General features: G+C 36.4%; 1 protein-coding gene and 1 pseudogene across 1 annotated transcript; both read right to left on the reverse strand.

Annotated features, from left to right (window-relative positions):
• Positions 1–5,513: 5,513 nt before the first annotated feature.
• Positions 5,514–5,631, reverse strand: LOC120631316 (annotated as a pseudogene).
• An 11,240-nt stretch (positions 5,632–16,871) lies between these two features.
• On the reverse strand, positions 16,872–23,465 carry LOC120630963 (eukaryotic translation initiation factor 4E-binding protein). Its single transcript, XM_039900333.1, has 2 exons — positions 23,248–23,465; positions 16,872–19,666 (listed from the first exon to the last, which is right to left on the reverse strand). Exons 1-2 carry the CDS (start codon positions 23,387–23,389, stop codon positions 19,464–19,466), a joined length of 345 nt encoding a protein of 114 aa, XP_039756267.1. The 5' UTR covers positions 23,390–23,465; the 3' UTR covers positions 16,872–19,463.
• Between the last annotated feature and the right edge of the window lie 768 nt (positions 23,466–24,233).

Genomic DNA, 24,233 nt, shown 5'->3' on the forward strand with positions numbered 1-24,233 from the left:
CGTGTGCGGCGAGCGGCGGCGGCGGCCTGAGTGAGCTCGATAGCGCCGCGCCTGCGCCCGCCCGCATCCCGGCGGCGCGCGCAACTGGCAACTGGCCGCCGCCCGCCCGCGGTAAGTCACGGAATTACCGATCGAGCTGCATTGGTCTAGTGGGTAGCATGTTAAGCATTAAAGCTTTTTTTGAAAGAGCTCGTCCGGGTAGCCGCTATTCTTATTCCTACCGCTAAGCAACATCCTGGTTAGCCACAAGACTTAACAATTCTTTTTATTCTATTTTTAATTTGGCAGGCGGAAAATCCTTATGTATGCAAACAACTGGCACGCCCGACTTCACCAATATATTTATGAAGTGACCTATGGACTAAAACCTCCTTAACAGTACTTCCGGTATTATTAAGGTATTGCATCAGAAATGGAGCAGTTTTGTTAGGTTTCGGTGTGCTGACTATCCCATTCGTCATTATTCCCGAGTCGTCATTACGTGATTTATTAATTGCCATGTGAATAATTTTAAGCTACAGTATGGGCAATCGTGACCTATAAAATAAGATTTTAATCTAATCTAATGTGACAATTTATTAATCTAAGTGTTATTATTATATTCTTTTGACATCAATTAGTTGGGCGGTTGTATCTATTTTGTAACATTGCATGCCAAATTACTGGCAGTACACTGCCTTAAACCAACATGTAATACTTTTTGACGTGTATTTTGCAATAAATGATTATGATTATGATAGCTAAACCTATATTATATATTTTACCTAGATTATAGGATTGACGGACACAGGACGGCTCTTTGTAGGAGTGCCTTGCACGCCCAGCAAAGTATAGATCTGTTTAGAGGCGATTGTTTTCCACTGCCACCGGTTTCGTTTATATAAATAAATAATTAAATAAATAAATATACTACGACAATACACACATCGCCATTTAGCCCCAAAGTAAGCGTAGCTTGTGTTATGGGTACTAAGATAGCTGATGAATATTTTTTTATGAATATAATACACATAAATACTTACAATATACAGATAAACACCCAGACAATGAAAAACATTCATGTTCATCACACAAACATTTTCCAGTTGTGGGAATCGAACCCACGACCTTGGCCTCAGAAAGCAGGGTCGCTGCCCACTGCGCCACTAGGCCGTCATTGTAATTTTTTTTTTAAACTCGCGAAAACGCTCGCCGGGTGTCATAGCTGTACTCGTGACGTCATAGGAAAATTAGAGGTTTGGAAAGTCCTTGTTCCATAGCTAAAGATTGGTTTTGTTATTGATAACAAAAAACTTAGCAACTGATAGTTTGAAATCACAAAATACTTGAAATACGCAGAGATTTTCGAAGTTCAAGCGGTCCAAATTATATTAATATAGACGTGACGTCATCATTTAAACTTCGGCGTTTCACCTGTCATGGCGGATCGCTGGATTTTGCAGTTTCATTTATTGAAAACTAGCGTACCCAGCCCGCTTCGCCGGACTAGTTTTTGCTTCATTTTTTTTAAACAATAAACTTACATCATTAAATTTTTAATTTAATTAATATATTAAATCATTTACTTCTCTGTATTCATTCTCCTCTATTCTCTTCTCGAGCGGGTGAAGATCATTATCTACACCGATGTACACCCAACAATAGAATATCATCATAGTAAATAAAAGCTATATTTGACAGTTTGACAGTTCAAAAATAGGAGTGCTGCGATCGTCACCAAACTTTACAGGATTACTCGCCAAGTCAATCCGGAGATTCCCTGAAAGTTTCATTGAAATCGGTCCAGCCGTTTCGGAGCCTAAACGGAACATACCCACACACTTTCTCTTTTATAAATGTAGATAGATAACTACCAATCCCACTTCGAGTATAAATAAAGATACATTTTTCATAATACATGAACCATAGAAACAATAGTTTACCTATTCATTGTTACTGACATCATGCTTATATTAAGCCTCACCTATCACCGGCCGACACTTATTTGAGGTGGCTAGGTCTCCTCGAGGGGCGGTAACGATTGGCTCTCGAGAAGATTAACCTGCAGTCGTTATATAATATTGCGGCAGCCACTGTATACGTTCCCTACAATCGAATCTCCCCGATAGTTCTTTGTATTTCTGTCGGCAGAAGTCAATCTACATCCGCAACGCCTGACCTGAATACAATTTTCATCAAAAAACACCGGCGTTGCTTCGCACCAGCTTCCGCAGTCCCGGGACACGTGTAATTATGAGAAATTTGATGTTGTTGGGGGAACTCTACCAAATTGATTTTTTTTACGCAACGTAGAGTCAAGCCAAACCGACATATGTGACGTTTCGAAATTGCTTATATCAGACTTACTTATAATATTATAGTACGTTTACTAAGTAAGTTTAAGTTAAGATACCAGTTTCTTTATAAGTAAGTTTACTATAATATTATAAGTAAGTTTACTATAATAATTTTGAATTTATTTTTAAAAGACACATATCTTTTAAAAAAAAAAAGGTATTCGTTGTAATATAGGTATCGCTATTTTGTATTCGCCTAGCGTTCTTTCTGATTTTTTTTCTTGCTCAGCTTCTTATGTTCGTAGCTGATGTATAAATTATTAGAGAACCCGGTATACCGGTAGTATATATAAATTATTAGATAACCAACCACACCATTGTATAATTTCCTTTGTTAAAGTGTATGCACTAGAAATTATTTCAATGATTATCTAATCAATGTTTGAAAAGGCACACACTAGTTTAGGGGTCAGGCTTCCAAAGAATCATTGTACCTACTGAGTTTTACTAATAAACATTTTCTGTTATTTACATTTTGTATTTCTAAAACCGTTCCAATAAAAAGTTTTTTCGAATGCTACGGGTAGTTCCAGTAATTAGCGCATAAACTAACAAATTAACTCTTCAGCTTCACTATATATCTATTGATCATCATCAATCCATTACCGACCCACAGGGCACGGATCTCGTCTCAGAAAGAGAAGGGTGAAGGCCGTAGTCCACCAAGGTGGCCCAGCGCGGATTGGTAGACTTTACAAGACTTTGAGAACTTTATGAAGAACTTTGAGACATGCAGGTTTCCTCGCGACGTCTTCCTTCACCGTAAAAGCATGTGATACTTAATAAAAATTTATCTTAAATTAAAACGATCTAAAGATATACATAGATAGATAAATTGTAGGTCGCTAACTTCACCAGTAATTACATTCTAGCGGGTGCATGTCGAATCATATTGCACGTAAGCCCCCGAGTAAATGCAAACAGGAAGTTTCGCTTTTAAACTCAGCCAATCCCAACTAATATTATAAATGCCAAAGGGTGTTTGTTTGTTAGATCCATCCATCGAATTTAAATTCTTAGTAGTCAGACTCGTAGGTCGGACCTACGCAGTCTAATAATTTGTTTCCCTAGGATAAAAGTAGCATATGTTACTCACCGCCTTTGCAACTAACTCTATGCCAAAAATTTGCTTGATTTATGCTTAATAGTCCTGTCATATTACCATAAAATAGCGGCTCTTATACGTGGTAGTAGGTATTCTATGGGATTGAAGTGACTCAGGGGTCGATTCAAATTCAAATTCAAAATTTCTTTATTCATGTAGGCCTATCACAGGCACTTATGACATATACTTCATGCATATATGTTTACATAATTGTAAGGAGATGGTGATATCTTCGTTCGCCAACTTAAACCTAAAGCTACGAGGGTTCCAAACGCACCCTGGTCTAAGAAGAGCCCACCACAAACTTAGCTGGGTTTGAAAGATGGGATGGAAAGAGCAATGCTAGTTGAAGTATTTCTACGTCGCCAAATTAGAAATAACGAAATCAGCAGTCACTGACATAGCTCGAAACGGGAAGCTATAGTGGCAATGGGCTGGGTACACAGCTTGGAGAACCGGTGGCCGTTGGGAAGCTAAAGCCAAATTTGAATTTTTTCCCCCTTATTAAGCTTGTTTTTAAACAGTCCATTTATTTATTCTTCTTTTCCTTTCTGGCTTCTTTATGAAATATTTAGTAGGTATATATTCAATTATATTTATTGTATATAAATATTCTATTTTATTTTTTATATTATATGTGTACGTATATGAAGTAAAGTATATTTTATTTAATTTTTGTAATTTATGTTTATTATTTAAGCATTACTTTGTGTACACCCTAACCCTTCTTAACTTTATGTCCTCAATTTGATTTGGTAGGTTGTCTGGTTTAATGCTTGTTTTTTTTTTTTTAATTTTGTGTACAATAAAGTGTATTTAATTAATTCATTCATTCAAAGTGCAATGGCGAACTTGCACTGGTGGACAGACACTGAACGAGTCATAGCGACCCAAGGCGGCACAAGACCGAGGTACAGAACTCCCTACAAAATACCTATGTCCAGCAGTGGACGTACATTTGTTGACATGATGATGGTGATAATGTGAAGATATTTAGACTTTTAGATTTAGTCTGATGGGAGACTTTGGCCGTGGCTAGTTACCACCCTACCGACAAAGGCGTGCCGCTAAGCGATTTAGTGTTCCGGTGCGATGCCGCGTAGAAACCGGTCAGGGGTATGTCTACCATACTCCCTAACTTACATACTCCATCATAGACTCCATCATTACTTGCCACCAGATGAGATTGCAATCAAGGGTTAACTTGTAGTGGAATAAAAAAATGGATATTCAAATTCGCATCAAAACAATTTCATTATTTCCTCGATAAATATTTAGACGAAGCCATTACGCGCGAGCGGTTTCACGTCGAGTCATATTACGTTACCCCCCCATTGCCCGCGCGTTTTCATGAGTGGAACATTTTCCACTTTTCAGCACCAAACAAAGCCTTCCTGGGGCAGTGGTGACCGTGTTCCCTTATACATGGGAGGACCCAGGTTTGATTGCCGCAGTTTGGAATCTGAATTTTCTCTCGTGTGCGGCCGTGACTAGTAGTATCACCATACAGTCAAGGTGTAGCAATAGAAATAGAAATAGAAATATAATATTAAATCGAAAGTGCCGCCAAGTGTATAAACCATACGGGTATATGGGTTTATAGTACATAACCTCGGCGGCCAGCACAAGACAGACAAACATACACACTTTCGCATTAATAATACTTATTATAAATATGTATATTTATTGTTTTATTTTAATTACTGGTTTCAAAGTATTTCATTGTAAACTTTACAGCACGAACGAAAATGCAAATCCAGCGGAGTTAACTCGGGCGGTTATTTATTATTATGTGAGTTAGCGATTTTCCATTTTATTTTATTAACCGACCTACAAAAAGGAGGAGGCTCTCAATTCGGCTATCTTTTTATTATTTTCACGTGTTATGTAGAAAATCTCGCACTCTGTCTGCCCTAATGCTTTTACGAAGAATCTGCAGGCAAAATATTAAGACGCACCAATTTGTCTATCTTTTTCGTTATTAATTTTAATTAAAACAATAAAAATCAGTAAAAAAGCTTAAAAATTCGACTCCCTTATTTATTTTAGATTCTATTCAAAACAAAGCAAAAAGCCAACATCACGCGGTGTTCCCAGGCGGTCACCCATCCAAGTACTGACCGCGCCCGATGTTGCTTAACTTCGGTGATCGGACGAGAACCGGTGTATTCAACATGGTATTGAATTACTTAATTAGAATATGACAAACTGTCAGATAATATAAATATCCACAAATGGTAGCGTTAAACGTTTAACGCAACCTTGTTAGAAGTCGCATTAGAAGTTTCACTTCAATATATATATTAAGTATTGATTTAGTCGCACATGTGTGGTAAGTATGCTAATGTAATGTACATATTGTTCGTTGAATATTCCGAACAAGCTTCGCAGTTTACAGTCGGACGGTCGCACGTCTACCCCTTGCCGGCGCATTTTCGTTAAAATGTCTTTCCAAGTTTTCGTGACAAGGAATGCTTTAATCCGGAAATTTCACGAAATATATTACGTTACGTGAATTGTAAACGCACATTACTATCATAGTATAGAAGGGGTACAATGGTTTGCCGCCTTCTCGTCGCAAATGATGACATAGTCTAGATCTCTAGACAATGTCGCGACTATGCATTAAAGCTATCCAGGTCCCTGACTACTGAGGAAAGTGTAGTAGAGATGTGCTTATGTAAAGTTTTTGAAGTTATACTTCTTTTGGAGCCTTAGGGAAAAATGATGAAAGTAAATTTTTATGATGCGCGCGCACACCGTCACGAGAAACCGACACCCTGAAGTTAGCTAAAGGCAACAATTTTGTTTTTCAATAAAAGGTTTGACACTGTACACTGATTGGTTCAATTGTACAAACAAAAATCTCAAAATATAATGATGAAACTTGGTTTTCGGATAATGTGATAACTAGATAGAAATCTTTTAATGTATTAAATACCTTTTTCGATTGTTAGAGTAGTTTTTTTAAACGCAGAATAAGGCGAAAGATAAAATTTTTGAAAAGATTTTTATGTTACGCCAAAGAAGTAACGTCTATCGCGTGTGCATAAGTACTTTTTTAATTTAATATATATCTTAGAATTCTATGTCATGAAAATTATCACGCATTTTCGTTTTAACGAGTTATATCACAACTAAATTCTTAAGAAGTTTCACTAGAGAAGAAATTTTTCCTTTCCTTGTGGTTACAGATCACCTTGCGGTACCCCACACCGCATTACAAAGGACAAGATGAGCCGGCGATTTCATCTGCAATATGTACTTGAAACGGTGTCTGCGAATTTTACCTCTCACGGACAAATAACACGCGTCTATCGCGTGTTCAGATGTACACACACGTTTTTTTTTGTAAGAAGAGTGGTCGCTTATATACAAAAAAAGTCTGCATAAGAAACTAAAATATCACTTGTGTTAACGGTGAAGGAAAACATCGTAAGGAAACTTGCATGCCTGAGAGTTCTGCAGATTTCCTCACTCACACACACAATTATCTCAACGCGTGTGGAGTCTACCGGTCCGCATTTGGCCAGCGTGGTGGACTATGGCCTAAACCCTCACATTCTTAGAGGAGACAAACTGGCCAAGTGCGGATTAGCTGACTCCACACGCCGTTGTGGACGTGCAGATTTTCTCAACGATGTTTACCTTTACCGTTAAAGCAAGTGATATTTAATTTCTTAAAACGCATATTACTTAGAAAAGTTAGAGGCACGTGCCAGGGGTCAAACTTGGTCGAAATTAGGAGTTCAAAGTCCTATCTATCTGGCTCTTATAAATGTCTAATAAGCTAAAAAAATGTTGAGTGAGTATTCTCTGTTTCTTGGGAATAGGAATTTTGCAGGGATTATTCAATACCGTTATTTCGTCCTAAACATGGAAATGCAATTTTATTTACTTTATAATTAAGGCGATTAAAATAACTTAGAAAGAAACGCGTTATCGCATTTTTATATTTTTTTCATTGTTGTTAAAATTTTCAGCCTATTTTATAAGCATTTTACAAAAAATTGGGGCGAAATACGTTAATCTTAATGTTCCATTTAACTTAAGATTAACTTAATTGCCTACCAAATTACAGTAAAAATTTATGCGAAATTAAAATCTGTGCTTTATAAAATAAAGTTTAATATGCAATAGAAACAATTTGCTTATGCGACTTACGACAGGTGCTTGACCCGCTCGCTTCACCTGCATCCGGGCACAAGAGCTGAAATAAAAAAAAGCAGATCGTAATTTCGGTCAAGGACGCCACGGGAAGTAAATAATAAAGTTAACGCTTTAGGAATGGTAGATATATTTTGACGAACTCACTTGAAAATTGGTGAGCAGCGGCATTCGTGCTATACCTGGCTCTGGCATCGGTTATGGTAACGGCGGGCCAAGCTCCCGTTCGCCACTGCATCCCCCTGATGCAGTGGCGAACGGTGTGGTCTTATAAGTGCCAGGTTCCGAGTTCGATCCGCAGGGGTAGTTTGGAAATTTATAATTTTTGAACTTTCTCTGGTCCGCTCTGGTGAGAGGCTTTGGCCGTTGCTTTACCACCTTACAGACAACGACGTGCCGCCAAGCGATAGAGCGTTTTAGCGAAACCACAGGGTATTGGTTTAATATAACTGTCATACCTCCAAACATATTATCCCGCTTATATCCTAGACTGCATCATCACTTACCACCAAGTAAGGAAGACGAAGGAATAAGAAGACGGACGCATAAAACACAATAAAACAGATCGCAGGAAGCCGCTGGAAGTCTACCCTAAACTGTGATATTTGGAACTCCCTTCAAAAAACCCATGTCTTACAGTGCACTTCAATCGGTTGATATGATGATGTTTATTGTTTATAGTGAATCTTAGACTGCAAATTAGTCATCATCGTCATATCAATTAGTCAACCCATTACCGGAACACTACCGGGCATGGGTCTCCTTCCACAGGCCGTCTCCACCACGCTGGCCCAGTGCGGATTGATGGACTACACACGCCTTTGATGGAGAACTCTCAGGCATGCAGGTTTCCTCACAACGTTTTCCTTCACCGTTGAAACAAGTGATATTTTACGCACGTAACTTAGAAATCTTAAAGGTTTGCTGGGATTCGAATTCGGCCACCTGAAAGCTAAGCCGAAGTCTTTACTACTACACACTGGACTATCACCGATGTATATACGCAAATGATTAAGTACTTATGGCGTTTCGAGTACTAAGCATTTGCTCAAATCGCCTCCGACTAGGAAGAGAAAATGTATATAGTCCCACGAAAAAGAAGAAATCTCATAGAACGAAGTCGCCGCCGGAAACTATGATTATCTAAATATGTCAACACTTCTCCATAGTCACGATTCTCATTTACCCATATCTCGTTTAATATCACCAGATGAAAGCTGACACGCCCTAGATTTCTTGCAAAATTAATACCTACGAGGTTTTTATTGAATACACAGACAAGGGTTAAAAAAATATAGGTCAAACATAAAATTCTACAATATTTTATATGAAAATTTTGAAAGAAATATTACATTTTAATTTGACATTCATTTAGTAACTTTTGCATACAACTTCATAATATAGCGTAGCACGTCTAAGACTCAAATTCAAATTCAAAACTGTTGTATTCATGTCGACCTTATCACAGGCACTTATGAAGCGTTCATACATTTAACATGTTAACACGATGGTGATAACTGCATTCGTTAACTTAAAACTAAAGCTAGGAGGGTTCCAAAAGAGCCCTGGTCTAAGAAGAGCCCACGGAAAACTTAGCCAGGTTTTTTTTGTTATCACCATCTCACAGTCGAGCTAATGTTCAGCTATGAAGTTAGAGCAATTGATACCCAAGCTTTTTTATCATACATGTAATCCTTAATATTATAATGGGATTTTTCTATAAGCTTACGTTTTGTATAAACTTTAAACTTATTGACATCGCAAGGATTTCTGGCCTATTGTGGATTGGTAGAGTTCACACGCCTTCGAAAACATAATAGCAAACATACAGGTATGCAGGTTTCCTCATAATGTTTTCTTCGGTACAACATCGTCAGATTTGTCGTGGGTGCTCTAACGAGCCTTCTCTCTCAACCGACCACAGGTTTCAGGTCTGTTGTTGAGATATTTTTGCGTACGCAGCAATAACAGATTGTATCTGTTACATTTCTCTTATAGTAGGTATTAATATAATAATTAAGTTTTTTGTTACCTAGTTACGTATCCGTGTTGGATATAAGTCCCAAATAAATAAAGTATAAAAAAAAATATTTCTTTCACCGTTTAATTAAGTGATATATAATTGTTTAACATGGACATCAACAATGCAATGCAAAACAAACTGCGTGCCGGGGATCGGCATATGGCACACCTGATGGATACCATCGCCCATGAACAGACCAACACTCAGGTCGTGCAAGGAACACATCCTGGAAAGTGTTGCCCTGTGTCCATCAACCTGAGGCGCAGGTGTTAAGCCTCATGTGCCTGCAACCACGTCCTCAGACCGGAACACAGCATTGCGATAATGCTGCTTAGCGGCAGAACTAAGCATGGCGATAGTAATGGCGTGCACTTCATACATGCACAAAAGCATTGCATAACCAAATTATTGTATTTTATGCCATGTACCTGCTTTATGCATACCCTGGTCAAAAGCCCTATGCACGCCACTGGGCGATAGTACTTCCCCGGACGCACAATACACAAGACGAAGGTCTTTGAATAGGGTAAGCACAAAGTAGGAAGATGGCGTCAAATGGGTAAATCCTCCTTCTAAACGAGCTTCGTCAATATTTTAGGGTAGGCAGTGCTTTTGTGCATGTACGAAGTGCATGCACAAATGCTGAAAAACTACTGCTGGTTTTCCTGCACGACTATAGCAAAGACCGGAGACAAAAATGTTGATTTTATCAACTGACAAGTGACAAGGATAAAATCTACTTGTCCACCTGCCAACGCACGGTAGAAGGTAAAAGAGAAGATCTGTCTATTTACCCCCATTAAAAATAGCACGTATGTAATTTGGATATTATGGAGCGTGTCGGAGGTTGTTTCAAATTCAAATATTCATTAGTCATGTAGACCTATCACAGGCACTTATAAAGCAAAATCAAATTCAAAATTTCTTTATTCATGTAGGCCTATCACAGGCGTTCATACATATATGTTTACATAATTGTGAGACGATGGTGATAACTTCGTTCGCCAACTTAAACCTAAAGCTACGAGGGTTCCAAACGCGCCCTGGTCTAAGAAGAGCCCACAACAAACTTAGCCGGCTAATATTTTTGGTTTTTACCATCTCACAGCCGATTAATATTGAGCTGCGAAGTTAGAGCAATTCACACCCAAGCTTTTTATCGTTTAATCCAAAAGTGCACACCTCATAATCTAATTCATTAAAAAAAATTGAGATTATTTGAAAATAATAATTAAATTACATCTAATTATACCGTGAAAAGTAATAGGCTTCTATTCCTCAAAATACTGAAGCCTATGAAAAAAAACTCGATAAGTGAAGTATTTCTCACGTTATCGTGACCACAAGATACGGGATCCGCACATACAGACACTGCACCGCAAAGACAGAACTTTTTTAACAAATTTTTTAATTAGTTTAAATATTAAAAAGAGATTTAAAAATATCATGAGTGTTAAAAATAGTGTTTTTTCTCAACATTTGCCTATTTATATTCACTTATAAAAGCAATAAAGAATAAAAAAAGTGACATTTTAAGTTGGAGAATCACTCGGTGTGCGTAAACTGACAGTAGTACCCACCTCAACGATTCGCTTATGAGGCGTGCAATAACATATACATATTATGCTTTCCTCGCTAAGAAAATGTCTCCTACATAAGCTAGCAGTGCTAAACAATAAGCGAATTTTTCTATGTACCGTATGTACTTTCATTTTAGCCGTACAAACGGATATGAAGGCATGAATAATAATATCCTAACCCACCTTCTCCATATTACAACTGGATCCGCAATAGAAGAGAGTAATTCCTCTCTCGATGACAGTCCCGGCTACTGCTGTATGTAGTTGTTTCGTTACCATCAACTTAATTACAATCTAAATATCTTGCACCACGAAATTATCGATGTTAGACAGTTTTTATATGCAATAGCAACAAAGCTTCAATTTTTTGAATTTGAATTCAAAAGTGACACCAGCTGTCATTTTGTTACTTCAAAATAACCTACCGTTGCAACGAATGCTTCGCGCGTGAACGAAACACAAAAATCATCGTATTCTATCTAAAGGTCCCTGTATCTGGTGGAAGATCAGCGAGTGCAAGCAGCTGTCCAAGGTACGTACGTGCATTGTATTGTTGTTGCCTATTTGAATCGTCTAACATCGTCATCGTCAGATTCAAAATTAGGGGTATTCCCACTGTAGCACAGGCCACCAGGTGCGAGTTTCTACAGTAGTACTAGTACTGTATGTCTATGTATGATGTAATGTATCACTACAGAGAGGCGTATTCGCCCAGCGAATCATCTCTTTAAACTAGGATTTAAAAAAAAACTGGATCCGCGCCTGGTCGTGCGACCGCCCCGAGGTCGTTCTAATGAGTTTAGCTGAAGCCTAGCAACCTCGCACGCTAAGCTCACCCTTAGGCGATGCAGTAGTTTTATGTGAACAATTTCAGTTCACAAGTATTAGCGATTACAATGTGAATATACCATTAAAATTAATAGTTCAAAAACACAAACTAATTTTTACCTTTTAGTTTAGTATATTCATAAAAGCGTGATTTTTAGTTTTTGTTAAACTACTATTTTTACAATAGCAGAATTTGTGTGCAACAAAGTGATCAACTATCTATATCGCAGTGGGCAGCGACCCTGCTTTCTGAGTCCATGGCCGTGGGTTTGATTCCGAAATCTGGAAAATGTTTGTGTTATAAACATGAATGTTTTTCAGTATCTGGGTGTTTTTCTGTATAAGTATGTTATAAGTATTTATGTATTTTTTTTTATAAAAATATTCAGCAGTCATCTTAATACCCACAACACAAGCTACGCTTACTTTGGAGCTAGATGGTAATATGTGTATTGTCGTAGTATATTTATTGAAGTTATACTTCTTTTGGCGCGTTAGGGAAAAATAATGAGATTACTATGCGTGCTTGATGCGTGATTCACTATGCGTGCCCACACCGTCACAAAAAAACTGACACCCTGATATTAGATATTGTCAACAATTTAGTTTTTCAAAAAAGCTACCAACAAAGAAAAAGTAAGGACACCTTACGTAAATGTCCTTACTCTTGTTTGCGTGATAACTGACAACTGTATTCACGATATCTATTTATTTGTGATATTTAAATAAACTTTATTTTACTAGATAAATAAACTTTATTTAACTAGATTAAAAACGTTTTTATAAAACTTTCAACGTATTAAAAACCTTTTTTCTATTGCTAGTGTAGGTTTTTTCTACCAACGTAGAAAGATAAACTTTTAGAAAAGATTTTTATTTTTAACGCTTTTGTTTTATTTAATACCTACGAGTATCTTAAAATTCTATCTCATACTTATCAACACGCATTTTCGTTTCAACGAGTTTCGTCACAACTTAATTCTAAAAAAGTTTCACTAGAGAAGAAAATTTTCTTTTCCTTGTGTTTACAGATCACCTTGCGCTGTTACCTACCCCACACCGCATTACAAAGGGCAAGATGAGCCCGCGATTTCATCTGCAATATGTACTTGAAACGGTGTCTGCGAGTTTTACCCCTCACGGACAAATAACACGCCTTTATGTAGAAGGTACTCGGCTATAAAGCAGTGTGGGGTAATCATGAGGGGTCACTGGCTCCTATATTTTACTTTATCTATACCCCTTAGTATTTTGGGGTTCTTAAAACATTTCACAAAAGGGCTTCTATTTACAACAGTGAAATAATTTTCGGATGCACTTGTTAACTCAACTTTAACGGAACTCTCTGATAACTGTTCTATATGGTGGTATGGTGGTAGGCTATTTTGTTGGGAGTATGGCAGTTATAAGCCAAACTGATTAGGGGAATCTGTTTCTACGTGACAAAGTAAAGTACTGGAACGCAAAATCATTTGGCGGCACGCCTTAGTCAGTAGATTAGTAATTCGCCACTGCCGAAGTGCTTTCCAGCACCCATCCAGCTCTCCTTTTTAAATTCCAAAATTGACCCTGCCGGGGGTTCGAACTTGGCACCTCTCACTTATAAGCTTAAGGCGCTCACCAGTGCGCCAAGTAGGTCGCCAAAATATTGATTTTTTGTTTATCTATATTCATCATAATTTCAACCGATGGAGTAATGTTATATTATATCCAACTATATACCTACTGGATTTTTATTATCGTACCGGAACGCTAAATCGCTTGGGATGTCTTTGTAGCTATAATAAAAGTACCTAATAATAATAACAATTTTTATATCAGGCAACAAGGCTCAATTATTTTTGTTATTAAAAATACATTATTTCTATATTACTAAAATATATAGCTATATTAGATGTCTTTAACTTACAGAAGCAAAGCCACATGTGTGTGTATGTATCTTTCTTAATAGCTATGGCGGGCAGTGAGCTCACAAATATAACCCAATAAATCAATTCTACAGGCAACAGAAAATGATAAAAGTACGGATCTAATCTCAGAGTGGGACGGATCCGTAGGTGGACTACCACTGGCCAAGTTAGACTTGCAGACTTCACACGCCTTCGAGAACCTTATGGATAACTCTCAGGCATGCAGGTTTCCACAAGGAGTTTTAATACACCGACAAAGCAAGTGATATTTTAATTCCTAAAACGCACATAGCCCCGAAAAATTTGGAAAACTCAGAATTTTAAATACTCAAATAGCCATTAGTTTTGTCAAATCAGTTGGCAACGCTTGAAGACTACGGATATTTGAATTCAGATTCTATCACGAAGACATACTAGGAGCGAGCCCTCTCCATCGCCCGCTGTGTGACTCTGATTCTTATGAGATCGATAGTACAATGTGAATATTGAATAAATAAATAATGAAATAAAATAAATATAAGAGTAAGGATGTTATAACGCCATTTTGTTTACTGTTATATTATGTCAGTTCAAAGTTTTACTGTAAATTTTAACATTTTTTAAAGTATATTAAAAAGAGTATTGTATTTCTGACTAAAGCTTCTGCTGCCACGTAGCACAAAAAAAACCATAAAGCGTGTAAGGCTACAACACACTGCGTCCACGGCTAGGCTCCTCACTCGGCAAGCGACTCCGTACAAGGTACGCTTCTAAAGTTTTGCATAATGCAGGCAAATCCATACTAATTTGCATTGTTTTGTGGCATTTTACTGTTTTCATTCGATGGCAAGTTAGCGTTAGTTAGTGTCCTGTTTTCTGTTTTTTAATATTCAATATATTACGGGCAGCAGTAAAGAGTATCTAAAAGAATAGATATAGATATCGAAGGGTTCTCAAAAACAAAACTGCATAAAACGCGCATGACATTTCAATTCTAATCCTATAAAGAAACGAATAGTAGCAAATATCAAGTGTGATTAGTCCCAGACAGATTACTGGTAAGGGGGAGGGTGCGTAAGGGTTAAAACGAAGCATTCAAATCTCATTCCTATTATAGTTACTTAAAGTGCAAATTGAGTTTATATATAGGCTGCGCGTTAGTTTGTTGATTTTCCATCACGCAAGAGTTCATTGAACTCGATAAATCGTGGTTAGCATAATAATTGAATACCGAAAATTGCATAAAATCTCAAACATTATATAAACACTAATGCCCGTTTTCACTAACGACGAGCAAGGCGACCTAAATAAGAGTCGCCTTGTCTAAGGATATTCATAGGCGCCTTTGAGCAATAGTTAGGTATTACGTTACGTTTTTTCCTATAGGCGCCTAAATCATTAGGCATTTGATTTTGATTTAGGCGATTCCTAGAATTAGTGAAAACAAGCATAAGGGTCTTATTAATAAATGTGAATGAATGAATGATTGAACTTTTATTGTACACCACATAAATAAAGAAAAATTGTAAATAAAAATTCAACGAAAAGTATACAATTTGGCGGCCTTATCGCTACATAGCGATACATTCCAGGCAACCAAAGGCATAAAACACAGCTCAAGAAGAGATGCAGATGGTGCATAAAAATAAACATATATATGTGGTAGGTATAGCGTCGAAATCTTATCAAAATAGTTATGCTTTGTTTGAAATTCGAAAGATGATGTTCAAGTTTTTTTTTTTTTGTATATTTTTCATAGTAATAATTGACAAAACAAGCAGTTGGCTCCCCTGATTGTAAGTGGATAACCATCGCCTAGAAACGGTGCAAACTGTTTGCGTACACTTCCTTCAATGTTCGCCGAACTGTGCCCACCAACCTGAGGCGTTGGTATTAAGCCTCCTCCTACCTGTACACAAGCAATCGGCAAAATGACGGCCGATTGGTTTGCAGCGACCCTGCTTTCTGAGTCCAAGGCCGTGGGTTTGAATCCCATAACTGGAAAAATGTTTGTGTGATGAAAACGAATGTTTTTAAGTGTCTGGGTGTTTATGTGTATATTATAAGTATTTTTGTGTATTATATTCATAAAATATACATCAGCTATCTTAACCATAACACAAGCAACACTAACTTTGGGGCTAGATGGCGCTGTGTGTATTGTCGTAATAACCATGAAAATGAAGTAATTTGCGGTATTGTAAAGGTCTTTTCGAGGGTAGATTTTGTCATAAATAAAAGGTCCCTCTTACGTTGTACATTCTGATTATGACAAAGGGGGACAAAGCAGTTCCAAAGTTTCTTTATTCACCGGACTAAATGCAAAATAAAAAACGATTTTAGATAACTGTTTTTTTTATTATTTCAGTAATAAGGCAGTCCATAAAATTTAACATCTTAATACATAATAATATATTTAAGTACAACGATAACACTACGAAGTAGAAATTCGAAACTATACATGAACATTTAGATTGTTTCCAGTGATTTCTCACCATAAAACCAGTAATACGCGAAATTATAATTATATCTACTAGCACGCTTAGCATGGGCAGGAGACAATTATATCCCCGGGAAAAGGATAAAAAAATTGGTTGTCTGTAAAGTCGGCTCACTAACGATAGTTGAACGTGACAACGTCGTAAGAAAATACTGATGGAATGGTTGCATTTTTCAAAAGAAAATTTTAATTTTATTTGTTTGTACACTTCAAGCCTTGAATGGAACGCCTCAGAGCGAGGTAACGCCGCATACGTCATGTTTTTTCGTGCGTGCAGCCGGCTCCATCGAATTATAAGACATTGTCACGTCGAAAATTATCTTCTCCCACAGCTTTAACTACTCTAAGAGCACTGGCGCACAAGTTGAAACAATATCTTAATAATATAAGTGTATTAATAAAAGGGGGTAAACTTCTCTTATTCCATGTTCCCGTCCTTTATCAGGTGGACAAGTTAATTATATCACTTGTCAAGGGATATAATCCGGAGATATAATTTTTGTCTCCTGCCCGTGCTAGTCCTGCAAGTATTGTTTAAAATGTTTCCTGTAAAATAATTCTAAATGTAGTTTTACTTAATCATTGATGATCAAACAATAATTCATAGCTTGAATATGGTAATATGGAGTTTCGGCAAATTACTTCTTCATTAGATCGTTGTTCTTAAAATTCAGTAAACAAAAAGCAGTCAACTGTAGATATTTGTACAGTATTTATTCAATACGATCTTAAAACATAGTAAGCATTTAAATTGACTGTTATTAAGAGCAACAGTATTATTTATTTAAAACAATTATCTTTAATATTATCATGTATACAGAGAGACTTTACTTTACTCCTTATTAGTAAATGCTTTGAAACAAATTGAATGCAAAAACAACAGTTTTTCAATTAACGCTTACCGAATATTTCAACAATATTTATCATTAACAAACTGAATTGCCATCGTAATAATAGTAACTTCGAAATAAATTTAGAATTGAGTTTGTAACTAACAAAACAAAGACAATATTTTTGAGTTCTAATTACATTCAAGAAAATAACTAACAGGTTCTGAAACAAATTACTTAATTTAGGCAGATAATTTCAAAAATATGAATACTATGGATATTCTAGTTACCTATACTTTGGAACAGACAAACCTAGTATTTGAAAATGTTAATGTGTATGCAAATTTAATTTGCGTAAAACATTCACCCTCGCATTGTGGACGTCATTGTTAGCAGTAAAACCATCACCCCTCATTACGGGAAGACATAATAACATTTCGGTCAACAACAATCAATATTATGTCAATAGCAAAAAACAAGCATAATTATGTCAATAGTCCTCTTTTATATATTAATCCATGGAAAATTACTTAGCATCTTATGCTAAGTAATTTTCCATGAATTAATACTAAAAACTTAAGCCGTACTTTAGTTTATATGCAACTCCGTAAGCCAATGGGTTGAATTCACGATTAACACTATCAAATGCTTAGCTTAGATCTCCATAATAAAGATAAGCAATGTGGTTGTTTAATTATAAAAAAAAAAAACATGTATTTCATAAAACAGATTAAGGCAGTGGCTTTAAGTTTACAATAATTTATAGCAACAAGGTCAGTTTTAAAAACAGATATATTTTCAATGCATCAAAAATGTGACCTAGATATAACACATAATTATAAGACTTAAGACTAATATCTCACACACTCGAGATTACGCATTTTGCAACGCCATTAATAGAAGTAAATCATCTTAAAATTATCTTCTATGCTATAATGGCACTTGCGTATAAAAATACAGAGAAATACTCATTTTATATTACTACGATGTGCGTCAAACGCCCAGTCCAGTCTATTTACAAAATAAATCCTTCGCCTTTTGTCATTAATTAATTGCAAATTTCAAACAATTACAACTTTTACAACCTCAAATTTTCATGTGCTCACTAAATCGATTCGTTCTACTATAGAACAATAGATCCAAGAATAGCACCTTGTGAGACACTACACAAATGCATATATAAAAAATATGCATATTCAAAAATCTCAACAGACCGTATTATTTTATACTAAACAATAAGAAAATAAATATGCCAAACTGTGTCAAAAGCTTTAATAAGTGATATATATTTCTACCAAGGGTATTTTTAATGAAATATATTCAACAAAACATGTTTTTACAGCTGTCTGTCTTTTAACCCAATATGAGTCATAAAAATACACGTGCCTACTACAAGAAATTCTTTGTGTAGCCGGTATACATAACAAGGTCGTTCAGTTCTTGAAGCTGTATAAGTAAATAACCATTGCACCCAGCAACTATTCCATTAATAATTTATATTTTTGGTAAGGCAAAGGATTGCGTTTCCAACGCAAAACCGTTTCAGTCACGCGGTTTTAAATATCTAACATTTACAACTACAAAAATAGGTAAGTATTTATTTTGTCAAACTTAAAATTCAAAAATTCTATGCAAACTGAGATATAAAAAATTGCTTTTATGGTTGATAAACTACTCTTCAAATGTTCCGTCAATATAGTAGGACTAGAAAATTAACGATTCAAAAACCAATATTTTAGATATAGTAACCAGTTCTGTTGCATAGTTTTAATTTAAAAAATAATTTCTTCGTAAGCTTAAATTGGCAACATTTCGATTGTATATTTTGGTTTGACTTAGGAATTTTTGTGAATACCATTCTCACTCTTCTCAAAACCATGGACGACGGAAGCTACCCAATATAACGAAGCATTCTTAATCAACGAAAAACCTTTTACGTAGCCCTTTGAACCTAAAGTAAGCAATATCAATAACGTACCTACACTTATAGATCACCCATAACAAGTTAAAAGAATAGATACACAAGAAGTCAGTGAAGACCCCCCAAATAAAACTTCTTTATGCATTCAATGATGAACGCTATCAAAAGTGGTGTTTTCCAAAGAATTATTAACAACTCTCTCAATTGCCTCTGCTTAGGCTTCTTTACGACAAGTTCTTGTCATTCTTATTCCTTTACTCTATTATGTATCAACTAAAACTAAATTAGAGATCCATACTGAAAGTCTCCTGGGATTCATCGAAGGAGATGGAATTCGAGCGCGGTTTCTGTGCAGGAAGCACCTGCGAGGGCGAAGTCGGTGGGTTCTTTAATAATGCAGCTGGTAATGCACACTTGGGAGGAGTCTTCGATATCGGCGACTGCCGAAGCGACATGAGAAAAGACCTCTCGTATACTATACGGGTTCCTGAAAATAATCAAACCGAATATATTATTAACATTTTTAGTACATACATTAATGAATTTTGACACAAGTGTGGAAAGTATTGCATTCCTTCACGAGGTCCAGTTTATTTAATAAAGCCATGGGTTAACAATAGGGGGTGGAAATGACAATCCGTAAATGCATTGAAAGACGTTTTATAATAAATTTGACAAAAAAATAAAACAACGGAAGGAAATTTTACCGATCGAATTTTACAGATAAGTAATTATTAACATTGAGTTTTGAAAAATTTTTGAGAGGATAATATACGTATTGTGGGGAAAATTTATAGTTTTATTCAAGCTTTTTCTTTGCATAAATCTTTTCGGCTATCACTATCTTTTAGACATCCTTTATTTTTTGGATGTCTTATGCAGAAAGGAGGAATACAAAAACACTCTTGTGAAAAAGAATAATTTTACGCACGCTAAACACACACCGAAGTCTACTTTTTGTGTAAATGTATAAAATATTTTTTCGTTTCTGACCCAAACTGATAAGGTGCTGTAACATAAAATACATGTTACAGTACCTGTGTTTCCCGACTCTTAAAACTGGAATACTTTAAAGGCAAGAGTGCCCCAAAGCAGCCAAAAGATTTAGCGTTCCAGTAGGATGAAACGTAAAATGCAATAAGGGGCGTCGTGCCATCCTCCAAACAGGTTAGCCTGCTGCGATCTGAGACTGTATCATCACATAACACCAAGTGAGATTGCAGTCCAAGGCTAACTTATAGAGGAATAAAGAGCAAAAAAAAACTTCCCAATCGCCCGACATTTTAATACTACGCAGCGCTTCACGCCAAGGTTACGCGAAATAGCAACCACGCGGTTGTTATCGCTTCTATTTTCTGACCACGAGGATAAATTGGTCTTAATAAACGTTTAATAAACCTAAGCCATTATGACTGGACAGTTAACACAACACACTCCTCAGCCGTAGGTTAATAACCTTTACAACTATGCACTAAAGTGCTAAGCCTAGCGTTCTGTGCCGTTATTTATATGCATGCCTTTACTAACCTAGTTTTTTATGTTATTGATCGTATGGTTTTAAAACTTATAATTTTATATGGCTGTACGGTGATATTTATACCTTTGCCTTTTCCAAAAGATTAAAGATTAAAAAAACATATTTTATCTTTTATGTTTTCACGTGCCTTTTAATTATTATCAATTGACACGTGTTATCACAAAACTTATTGGTACATTCCATTTTTTCTAACTTGTCTAATAATAGTGAAAAAAAAAATCATTACTTTTTATTATAAAATATGATGTAAAAAAAAAAAGTGTGACAAAATAAATAAGAACAGTGTGTTTTTATTATTTTCTTAAGGATTTGAAAATAAACTTAACACTAAAAGTAACTAAAAGATTATTTACATTATAAGACGAGAAGAAAAAAGTAGACCATAGATAATGGTGTACATTCTCTTTTTCTAAATGGCTTGTGTTCATATATTACTTTATGTTGTCATGTTTCTCTGGTGATGGTGATAACTAAAATCGTTTATCGGTAAGTAATAACTAATGATATGTTAAGGATGATCAAATTGCTATTGGAAAAGTAAAGTTTTAACTTGAAGTTTTTGTAATCGTATTTTTAAAATCCTATCAAATAACTATCTATTTTACTATATATCTATCTATTTACCGCTGATCTAGACTCTACCCTACTAGAATCTTTTTAGGTACAAAGGTACAAAGAGGTACGAAGGTAGTTGTGTTTTATTTTGGTACCGTGGTTTATATTTGGTAACTAAAAATATTAAAAACATTAACAAATACACAATGAGCTTACAATAGCCAATTTCGTTCTTTTTTTAAAAATTTCAATTCGTTTTAATAAAGTAAGCCCTTCATTGCGATCTCTACTGATGGTATCTTGTATTACATGTTAGTGGGCTAACCTGTTAAGGGTATGGGAGTTATATGAAATCCATAACTGTAGTAGACTAGTTGATTTAATAATGTTATTTATAATCATTTAAAATACAGCAACTGCTTGGATAAAAATAAATATAGACATAGTTACTAAGAATTTATAATAATTTAAGAAAAACTTTGATTTAAATGTTTCGATTGAGTCATAATATTATGTACTGGTTATGGCAAGCGGACAGTTCAATGGATAATGAAACAAAATTGAAGTACATATAAGAAAAACCTGCTAAACTCGTAATCCTTCCGTGGCCGCATAAAAATAATGTTTCTGTTTCAATTCGGCCGGAACAAATTCCAGAAAAATGTTCATTCGCCATTCATCCACAGATATTTCCGAAAAAAAAGTTCCCCACAAATTGCAAGTATTTTTGACACATCTCGATCCCCAATAAAAGAATGCTTAGCTGCATGTCTTTGTCGATAACCCTAATAATAAAAACCAATGGCTGAAGCCTCCTATTAGACCACAGAAATGAAAAAAAATAATAAATTCGCGTATTGCCCCTGCCTCACCACATAATATAAGACACCAGCGCTAAATATGTCAGATGCAAGTCCGTAACTTGTTATACAACTTTAGAGTACAACTTTAGATATGGAAATCTGATCTTTGGGCTTCTAAAAGCGCTTTATAACGACAATCCCGATCATTGTCCTTACTAATATTAGAAATACGAAAGGGTGTTTGTTTGTTAGTTGTCCACGCTCTAACTATGCAACTAGTCAACATGGCTTTTGGCATAGAGTTAGTTGAGAGGACGGAGAGTAACATAAGCTACTTTTTATCCCGCAAACAAAAGATTTTGGTTATAAACGCGGACGAAGAAGGCCGGCCAATGCTGGTAAGTTTAAAAACACTTTATAATTATCGTTGACTCCGAAGCTAAGCTTAACCAACCAGTATTAAAACAGCGTGGTGAGTACACTCAAAGCCCCTATGAGCATGGAGACCTTGGCCTAGTAATGCAACAGTAATGAATAGTGAAAATAATGAGCCAGTCATTGACCCACTTCAGTAAGAATCCATTTAGCTATCCTGTTAGATCATCATCATCATCTCAAACCACTACCGGCCCACTACAGGGCATGGTTCTCCTCCCAAAGTGAGAAAGGGCCGTAGTGCGGATTGGTGGACTTCTCACGCCTTTGAGAACATTATGGAGAACTTCCAAGCATTCAGGTATTCTCACGATGTTTTCCTTCGTTGAAACAAGTGATAATAAAATTCTTAAAACGCACATAACATAAAAAATTTAGAGGTGCGTGCTGCGATACGAACTCGCCCCTCCGGAAGTGAAGTCAAGCTCCTAAACTCCTAGAGTTAGATAACCGTACGGAACCCTTTCAAAGCGCTTGTTTTATTCGCACTTGACCGCCATTTATGAATTATCGCAGCTTACCAAGAGCGTAGGTAGCGGATATTTTAAGGTTAGATAACATTTGGTCAATGTGCCAAACACGTGTTAGCAAAAACAAAATAAATAATGAGTTATGAACTAATTACATAATATTGACCACATTGACATAGAAACAGTATAACAACAAGTATAAAGGTACCGAGCTGCTTAGTTTCATCCAAAAACGAGGCTTATCCGAACGAGATAGAGCTGAAATTACCTCCGGGTGTGGTAGAGTAGATGGTGCCTCCCGGTGTACTGGAGTAGACATCGGGCATTTGCGCCGGGTCCGTGATGAGGACTCTCCTTGGCGGTATGGCCTGACTGTTGGTCGCTTGCCTTGCGATCGGTGATGCGGACATTTTGAACTTTATCTCCTTTATTTAAGGGTACAATTTACAATAGCACAATCACTCACACGGCTGGCGGATCGGTCGAAGACTGAGCCGAGGCGCGCCGGTGTCTAAAATAAATACTCTTCAGGCTCAGCGCACACACACACACTTATCAGTGTAAACATGTTCTCGCGCGTGTCAGTGTATGCCATCAAAACATTCATAGAATAACAATGTAAAAGTTTAACGCACGCAATAATTGTTCTGCCTATAAAATAATAAACTCTGAGAGACAGCGGCGCAAGGACGCGTGAGACTACGAATCACAAGGACCTAGGCTCGTTTCGATCGGGCCAAAAATGGTTTGATATTGGTTTTTCTGACAAGCCATTCTTAGTTGATAGGTACCAGCCCGGACCTAGGTTTTCAGTTATCAACCCCGTGCCTTATAGAGCACATTAAGCCTTTGGTTATTTTATCCAACTTGTGATAAAATAACCAAAGCCTTAATGTGCTCAAGTTGGAGCAGTGAAGAGACTCCTAGCTCGAAACCCTTTATCCTATAAAAAAGCTATGCGCCCAGTAGTGTGACATTTTTTAATGCATTATTTATTATAGTCATAATTCTATGTTTCTCAAAACCTTCCGTCAATCGCCTATGACAGTCCATTGCTGAACTAAAGGCCTCTCAAAACGGACTATATGCCCATAATCACCACGCTGGGCAGACAAGTTGGTGATCGAAGTGGATGGCAGTAGCAGCACAAAGGACGCTGCAGCCCGTTCTCCGTTATATTCCCTTGGTCACCTCGTACGACACCCGCGAAAAAAGGCGGAATGGTGAGGTAAGGAGGTGATGGCTACTGTATTC

This window comes from Pararge aegeria, chromosome 17 (genome assembly GCF_905163445.1).
Source record: "Pararge aegeria chromosome 17, ilParAegt1.1, whole genome shotgun sequence".
Classification (NCBI taxonomy): Eukaryota; Metazoa; Arthropoda; class Insecta; order Lepidoptera; family Nymphalidae; genus Pararge; species Pararge aegeria.

Coding starts and splice junctions, on each gene's coding strand:
- LOC120630963 (XM_039900333.1), bottom strand. CDS start 23,389: ATGTCCGCATCACCGATCGCAAGGCAAGCGACCAACAGTCAGGCCATA. Junction 19,667..23,247: donor CTACTCTACCACACCCGGAG/GTAATTTCAGCT, acceptor GATTATTTTCAG/GAACCCGTATAGTATACGAG.